Source organism: Salvia miltiorrhiza, chromosome 7 (genome assembly GCF_028751815.1).
Source record: "Salvia miltiorrhiza cultivar Shanhuang (shh) chromosome 7, IMPLAD_Smil_shh, whole genome shotgun sequence".
Taxonomy (NCBI): domain Eukaryota; kingdom Viridiplantae; phylum Streptophyta; class Magnoliopsida; order Lamiales; family Lamiaceae; genus Salvia; species Salvia miltiorrhiza.
This window is the reverse complement of record NC_080393.1, coordinates 37,683,443-37,692,127: the sequence shown is the minus strand read 5'-3', so window position 1 is coordinate 37,692,127 and position 8,685 is coordinate 37,683,443. Positions and strand designations below refer to the sequence as shown.

General features: G+C 37.5%; 1 protein-coding gene across 3 annotated transcripts; it reads left to right on the top strand.

The window, feature by feature from the left end:
• The first annotated feature begins 3,251 nt into the window (after positions 1–3,251).
• LOC130992868 (aldehyde dehydrogenase family 3 member H1-like) lies at positions 3,252–7,558 on the top strand. 3 transcript variants are annotated; one of them, XM_057917622.1, is made up of 10 exons: positions 3,252–3,972; positions 4,245–4,354; positions 4,438–4,513; positions 5,249–5,334; positions 5,494–5,649; positions 6,327–6,442; positions 6,541–6,645; positions 6,731–6,903; positions 7,003–7,093; positions 7,306–7,558. In XM_057917622.1, exons 5-10 carry the CDS (start codon positions 5,559–5,561, stop codon positions 7,387–7,389), a joined length of 660 nt encoding a protein of 219 aa, XP_057773605.1. In that variant the 5' UTR covers positions 3,252–3,972; positions 4,245–4,354; positions 4,438–4,513; positions 5,249–5,334; positions 5,494–5,558; the 3' UTR covers positions 7,390–7,558. The 3 variants fall into 3 exon arrangements, with proteins under 3 accessions (XP_057773605.1, XP_057773604.1, XP_057773606.1); XM_057917621.1 differs by having other exon boundaries at positions 5,211–5,334; XM_057917623.1 differs by lacking the exons at positions 3,252–3,972; positions 4,245–4,354 and adding an exon at positions 7,182–7,218 and having other exon boundaries at positions 4,443–5,334.
• Positions 7,559–8,685: the final 1,127 nt, after the last annotated feature.

Below are 8,685 nucleotides of genomic sequence, written 5' to 3'. Positions count from 1 at the left end.
TAATTCATTCCACTAGAGAATCAATACTGACTTACCCCTTTATTACCGATGATGAGTCGGGGTTTGTATTTAGACTTATTAAATCTCCGTATTTAAAATATCCAACATCCATTAATTAATTAAAGCTCTGACAGATTAAATTAATTAATCTCTTTGTAATCCTTAAGCAGTAGCACTCAAACCTTGCGCCTGAACTTAATAAACCTGCAGGGTGTAACGCTATAAACCTTATTGAGCTCCTTAAGGGAATGTCATTATCCTATACCGGATACGGGTACTTATAACACTCATGTTTCCATGGTTTTTAGTGTTCATATAATGTCAATTTTATAGGGAATTGAGTGTTGGATGATTGTTTTGTGCTTAATTTGTTTTATCTTGTGAAACATGATTCTTACTCGAACTTTGAAGGAAATTTGAAGTTTATTGAGTTATAATTTGGAAAACTTGTCCGAAATAGAAGTTGTAGATCGTCTCGATACGAATTTGTGAGTGCAAACGGATCATAAATTAGAATTCAGAGGAGAAAGGTATAACCAAAACAAGAAAGTCGCGCGCAGTAGAGAAGACGGCAACAACCCGACGGCGACTGGGTGGCGAGCACCGCCTGTCGAAGGAATTTTGGGAAGTAGCCGGCTACCCCTCCCACTACAATGGAGTTATGGTGGCATGTATATGTCAACAGTGTGTGCAGTGTCTTGTGATACAAACTCTTGCACACTTGGCTTGGGTTATGGAATCGCCTGTCTATTGCCTTCAATTTCTTGAAGCACAATATCTGACTTGGATGAATTATTATTCACATAGTCCACTTCTAAGAATCGCATGTCATTGCTAATAACTACCTTCTGATTCTTTAGGACTAACTGCAAAGATGCATAACTCATCATCGAACATATTTTTCCAAGAGTGACCTATTTCTTCTCTCCACCACGCCATCTTTATATAGGGATTACACGGTGTAGTAAACTGGGTTGGAATCCCAAACACTAACAATGAATCAGAAAATATCATTCCTAACACATTATTGGCCTTTTATTCCCTTTGCCATGAACGACCCAATCTCCATCTTTTCCTCTATACAGGATTCGCAGGCTCCAAATGGTAACCTGGATTGAATCCAACGTACTATTTAGACACGAGCCTTTAGATCCTGCTAAGATAGATGTGACCTAATCTAGGGTACCAATATATGTGTAAGATCCTCATGAGAGATTAGTCTTACATTTTCTCTTTCTTTTGTTCGATGATGTACATGCAATATAAAGGTATTATATAGACAAGTTATAGTATAAAGAGAGATGTTCAAAATACTAGAATAGACAACTTTGTCATTTCTTATGAAAGAAACACCACTATCAAAAATGACATAAGATCCATCTATTCAAAATTTTGAAACTTGATAAGGAACTCTCAAAAACTAAACTATGTCTTTAGAACTTAAAGACAAGTCTCTAATTGCAAAAACTACGACTCTAGTCACGTTGCCTATGAAAACAATCATCTCATCACTTCTCAGCTTCCTTGTCAGCTTAAAAAAACATGCAAGGTGCAACAATCATTATCAATTCCTCTCGTTATCCACTACTCACAACTGAGTAGAAAACGAGCTGACATGTCTCAGTTACTACAGCAAGTGAAGTACCTTAACCTTTTGCCTTGAGTATTGAAAGAAAAATTCTCCAATACTCAATCTTATCACACCACTACTCCCACTATTTCCCTTGTCTTTCTTGCCCCTTGGACTCTTCTTCTTCCCGTCTTTCGACGAAGAAGATGACCATCATTTGGCAATAACAAGTGCTTGCACATCTCTTTCCCACAACTTCCTTAGCCGTAGCTAGAGCATTCAATAACTCGAAAAGAGTATTATCTTTCTTGCTCATAACAGCATTGAGATGGAAGTTCTTAATTAAAAGACTCGGGAAGATGGCCTGAAGATAATATCGACTTTTGCCTCACCGTCGATACTCCCACTAAGCAAGTCAAGTCTATTAAGCAAGTTTGCCAAGTGCATGACATGCTCGTGCACTGAGCTATGCTCGCTCATAAAAATAACAAGATTGCTCTCATCAAATTTAAAAGAGCAGCTCAGTCCGACTCTCTGAACGTTTTCTTGATATTCAATATGATGCTAAGAGCATCGTCCATGCCCTGATGTTAGAACTGCAAGATTTGTGACACTATGCTCATAATGTAACGTATAGCCATACTATTCGCCTTCTGTCACCTTTTATAGCAATTTTTTTTCCCATTAGTTGTCTCACTTGTTCGGACAGATATAACGTGGAGTAGCAAGAAACACAAAAAATGCTACTTTGTGATGAAGATAAACTCCAAATTGCATTTTCATTTAAAAAGCACCGGTTTAAAGACTTGTGCAAGAATAAAGATGATAGGAGACATAGACATATCTGAAAGTAAACAATTAAACATGTAAGAACATGAAGCACATAATTTGTAACAATAATATTCTAACCTTTTAATGAAACAATATTGATTGAAACCTCCAACCGCCCAAGGAATCTCACGAGTAAGCCACGCGTGTGGACATTTACACAAGAACTCCTTGACGAAGCCGTCGTTTGAGCTTCGCGCAAATAAAATATCCTGTGCCCACAACTAGACTAGCTAGTGGTAAGCCCATAGTTGAATCCATAGGGAACTGAGCAGTAACTCCTCCTGCAAGGGTGTCACTAAAAAAGGTTTGTATTCTGACGGGTTCTGACCATAACATGCTTATGGGCAGAACAGGGTTTCCAACAAAACTGAAATAACAAAGGTAAATGAATCAAATAACAAAACAATCCTGACTTGGGTTTGAATCACTAAACATGAACTAGACACTCGATCATTGGTGCAAAGATAAATTACTATACTCGCATACCAGTGGTTATAGGCATAAGAATTGTTGTGCCCCTATTGTCACTCAGTCATGCATGCAAAAACACTACACCAAAAATGCACATACATAACGCCTCATAGATAACGGATATTTAAAATATCCGTTATGTATGTGCGCCTTTTTACATAGATAACGGATATTTCAAAAATCCGTTATGAGAAAACTGTTACCTATGCTTATTTATAACGCTTTTTAGTCTACCGTTATCTATGAGTGTTGTGTATGTTCATTTTTAATAACGCGTATTTATTATCGTTATGGTTTGTGTTATGTATGAGTACATTTTAATAACAGTAAATATTACCGTTATTAATTTATGTTATGTATTAGATTTTAATTTCACTACAACATTCAAAACCCTAAGTTCCTAATGATCTCTCTCCAACTCTCCCTCTCTCGTTCTCTGCCTCCCATCAAAACCTCCACCCACCCCGCCCTCCTTCTCTTCTCCGGCGTCGTTGGCCGCGGTGCCTGGATCCAGCGAAGCCGTGCCTCTATTTCTCCTCATATCTCAACAGATTTTCACCTCTCTCCTTCTCATCCCTCAATTCCTCAGTTCGTGCCCTAGATCTTCTTCCAAAATGTTGTCACCTCAAGGATCTCCGCCACGATTAGCTCCGGCGAGGCTGGCTGCCGCCGCCTCTGAAATTGGCGAGGCAATCGTCATCCCCTGTTCTCACCGATGGAGGCGAGGCGGTGCTTTGTCCTTGGCCTCGGCCGATGATTATAGCAGTCAATGTCGCGCCTCTCTCTCTCCCATCGTCCTTCTCGGTCTTCAGCACCCCAAATCCTAAACCCTAGGTTGTCGCAGGCGGCCTATCATCGAAGCCTCTCAGGAAATCCAACTTTCCCTTCACGACCTATCTCGCGCTCCTCTCTTTTTTCCCCAAATCTAGAAACCTAGGTCATTTGTCGCCACCGCCACCGCCTCCATCGGTAGTCGCCTCCCTCGCACTGAAATACTCGAATTTTGAAGGCGGAGGCCCTCTCTCTCAGATAATATGCACAAATTGGGTTCCTGAACTCTGCACAATTCTCTCCTTATCTATCTCCACTCTCCAACTCCAGTAAGTCCTGAACTCTGCACTTCTCTACTCTGGGTTCCAATTTTGAAATTTTCGAGCAATTTTGTAGTTTATGCATACTTAGTAAGTTCTAGTTCTTTTCTCCGGAGAACGGGGTGTTGCAGTTGATTGATTCTTGTAGTCCGACTTAATTCAATTGTTTCTTGCACTGTAGGTATTGAATTCGCAGGGGGGTTCTGAATTCTTGATTGAATTCCTGGAGCTATTTTTGTTTTAGCTACTCTTTATTTGATTGATTCTCATGGTGCTTGTAGGTTGAGACTGTATTCCATGAATTTGGCCATGCTCTTCAGCATATGCTGAAGAGGCAGGATGAGGGTTTTGCTGGAATAAGGAATGTAGAGTGGGATGCCGTGGAAACAAGGCAGGATGACGTTCTTGTTTATTGGAATGCATATAGACTGCTGGAATTTGGAATAATCTTTCTATAATTGCTTTGATTTGCAGTTTTGGGAGGATGGCAAGATCTTTAGCTAATTTTCTTTACAAAGGCATTGCTGCATTTTCAGCTGCTAGTTCAACTGTAAGTTTATTTAGTTTTATGTTTGCTTGAATATCTCTAAACTACGCATTTTTTCATAGCTTGTGAGCAGCTTAATTGCATCACCTTTCTCATTTCCTAACAGATTGGTTAAATAGGAAGCATGATCAGCTTCAGTATTCTTATTGCATGAGCGAAAATTGTTAGTTTATTCACTCAACTTATTTTTCCATTATCATATAAATTAGAGGAATAGTTAATTATGCCAATACTGTTTATCAATTTGAGTCACCCTAAGCCTTCTCATGTCCCTGTAATGCGAGAAGAGGATGACACCTAGAAAAAGGTTACAGTGGGCCATGGTCATAGTATAAACTATAAAGACATATCATACTTCCATTTTGAAATTTCCACAACTTCCAGACAGGCCTGATTGAGAACAAGAGTGGGTTTTACATGTGCTGCAGGAGAGGTAGGAATATATGTGTAGCTACTGTAGTTCTTTGAAACTTGTTGTTAGCATGTGCATGATGATAAAATTTTAACTTGTAATTAGTTTTATTTTTCTGTTTTAATATCTGATGAACTGTTACATTTAATGGCAATATACTTGTGAATATGTGTTGAACCAAGAATTAGTTTATCAGTATATAGTCTTTCAACCTGTACTAAATGCATGCTTACCAGCTACCAGTGAATTGGGAGTTCTGACATCTCCTTGAAGGACATTGTTGAGCAGGTAAGACTCTGATGATTGGTATGTGCGGTGCTTCTCAGGTCTATTGACTAAGAAATTTATCGCTTTGATAAAGCATGCAAAGGATGGTGAACTTGATCTAAACAAGCTGGCTGACACTTTGCAGGTGATTAAACTTGAGCTAAAAGAATTCTGTATTTGACATGATTATAAATATTGGGATCACATATACTGCGGAATTCATCTTATAGTCAGTTCTCTCATTATTCTTTTTTAATGGTTGTGACTACTTAATGAATTTAGATGTTTAATGGTAATGCTGTAGTACTGAAGCCATCTGAAGTTGCCCCTGCAACTTCCTCAGTTATCTCAAAACTTCTTGGGCAGTATATGGATGTCTCAGCTGTGAAAGTTATAGAAGGTGGTATTCACGAAACAAGTGCATTACTGGAACAAAAATGGGACAAAATATTTTACACAGGTACTTGTGAGCTAATAAACACCCATACTTGGTTCATAGTAAAAGAGTCTGCTCAACCTTTTAGATGCTAATGTTGCTAGGTGGTTTTACATACAAGAGTATTTTCTCTATTTCTTTTACCTGCACGCGATGCTGAAATTGGCACCATATATTACTGGAATTTTCTTTTAGATTGATAGGTTTTCTTGTTTATTTTATGATTGCTCAAGCAAAAGGTTACAAACTCTGCAATGTTTTCTAGTCCCTGAGTTCAGAGGACCACGCAAATATCTGCTGATCGATTAAATAACGGAAGCACTGACTTGTAATTGGACTGAGAGATTCTTTCAGATTTAGCAGTCAAGTGGTCAAGAACCTCTTAGTCTAGCTCCAAAAGTTTAGTAACTAAATCTTATTAGTTAATGAATCTTAATGTAACTAAGCCTATTAACATGTAAAGGGACAGAAAAAAGAAGTTTGTATATAATGATAGCTATATTAGAATGTAGTTAAGTATCAGAAATTTGAAGAGATATTTCACAGCTGGTTTTGGTTATAGTTTGCTCTACTTGGAGGTGAAGTAGCTCTGTATATCGCTCTCTCGATTTTATATTTGAATCGTAATAAAAATATCAACTATTGGTGTTGGTATCACAAACTTTATTGGTCCTAAACCTAATCAAACAAACTTTCTACAGGGAATAGCAAGGTTGGACGTGTTATATTAGCTGCTGCTGCTAAGCATCTTACACCTGTGATTTTGGAGCTTGGTGGGAAATGTCCAGTAATCGTTGATTCAAACATCAACTTAACAGTAAGTCCGTCAGGCCTCAGTTACTGAAACTCGACCAAATCTGAATTTTTCTGAATCAAACACCAACAGATGATGTGCTTGTTCTGTTTGTTCTTAAGGTTGCGGCAAGAAGAATAATCTCAGGCAAGTGGGGATGCAACAGTGGACAAACCTGTGTTTCACCTGATTATATAATAACTACAAAGGACTATGCATCAAAATTTGTAAGCAATACCAACTGAACTATATTGTACATGCAAATAGGGGTATACGTTCTCTCTTTGATCAAATTCTGATATGATTTCTCAGGTTGATGCTCTTTCATCTGAACTAGAAAAATTCTATGGAAAGGATCCTGTGAATTCAAAGGACTTGTCAAAAATTATAAATTCCCGACATTTTGAACGTCTAACAAAGCTTTTGGATGAAGAGAAGGTTTCCAGTAAAATAGTTATTGGTGGTCAACGGGATAAAGCCAATCTGTGAGTTCCAAAACTTGGTTCTGCCCTTTCTTCTTCAGCAATGATATGGTGTTGGTTGATGATGTATTCATGAAATTCTTTTCCTTGTCCATCTTACAGCAAGATCACTCCCACTGTTATACTGGATGCCCCACAAGATTCTCTGATCTTGAATGAGGAGATTTTTGGTCCTTTACTTCCCATTATCACGGTAAAAGTTGATAAGCTTCTGGTATATTTATGTTTGGACTAACTTTATACAGTAGTTGGATAATTTTAACATCTAACTTTTTTAACAGTAGTTGGATAATGAATTCATCTTTTTTCTATGGAGATGTAAGTTTTTTAGAAATGTGTTTTTATAACAGTTGCAAGAATTGCTTAATTTTATCATCTCTCAATTTTTTGTTTATTTCTGTGTAGTTGTATATTTCTCAACCCCAACCGGACTCAGCTTCAGGAGGTACTCTTCACTCTGCCGTCGCGAGCAGATTAACATTTATATAGTTGAAGGACAAGATACAAGATTATAGAGCTTATAGAGAGGTGCTGGTTTTAGAAGGCAACGGAAGCCCTAGTTTTTTTTTTTTTTAGTTGGGCTCAAAACATTATGTATGAATGTTTTGTGATATATATAATATATGTTATTGATGGTTTTATCATTTTGTTGTTTTAAGTTTATTTATTCATTTTTTTAGATAAATAATAGAAAAATTGGGAAAAAGTATTAAAAATATGCTAAAAGCTATAGTTGGCATACATAACGGTAAAGAACTGTTATGTATTATGACAAAGATAACGGTTAAAACCGTTATGTATAATACTATAGATAACGGATATAAAACGTTATTTATATATAAACAATCGTTATGTATATGTGTATACATAACGGTGAAGTTTAACTTTCTTGACGGATTGGAACCGTTATGTATAATTATTTAGATAATGGATTTTGAGCGTTATATATTTATGAAAAACCGTTATGTATAATAGAATAGATAACGCTTAAATATCCGTTATGTATGAACTCCACATACATTACACCATTATATATTACGGCAGTTTTCACACATAGATAACGGATTTTATCCGTTATCTATGAGCGAATTTGTAATAGTGAAACCCCTTGCCCAATCTATCCTTTCAGTTTATGATCCCTTAGAAGTTTCCACTAATGGAAATCCACTACCCCGGGAAACATCCACGCTCTCTGCGATGGCCTATCGCTAGTTGTGCTTTGCCTAGAATGCCTTAAGGACTAGATAGACCCACTTGACTCTTACGCAGATATTTCACCGCAGTCACGCCTCCAACACTCGTTGTACTATTTTGGAGGTCGATGGCGTCTCGCCTTTGCCCAAAGTTTACTTGTGGCCAAAACTCCCTAGTTAACTAGTGATCAATTAATTAACCAAGTTGTTATAACCTTATTGGAATCAAACCTAGTGTATGAGGAATATGCTCATACAGTTGTTATGCCCAAATTAGACCTCTCGAGTTAAGTATTCATGCTTAGATCATCTCGCCCAAATCAGAATATAAAACTAGCCGGACATAAAATAAATAACAAAGGCAAAAGACATAAAGGAAAACATAAAGTAAAAACTGAAATAGAAACTTACTTAAGGCAAAGGGTACTTACGGCTAAAAGTACCGCAGAAAACATGAACAGAAAATTAAACAACTATGCCCATAAGGGGCGAGTACTCCTACCTAACTATGGAAAGTAAAACTACAGCAGTGGTCTCTCAAAATTCGTCCTTCCCCTCTCTACTCTACTCCCTGAATGGTTCACAGCTATGT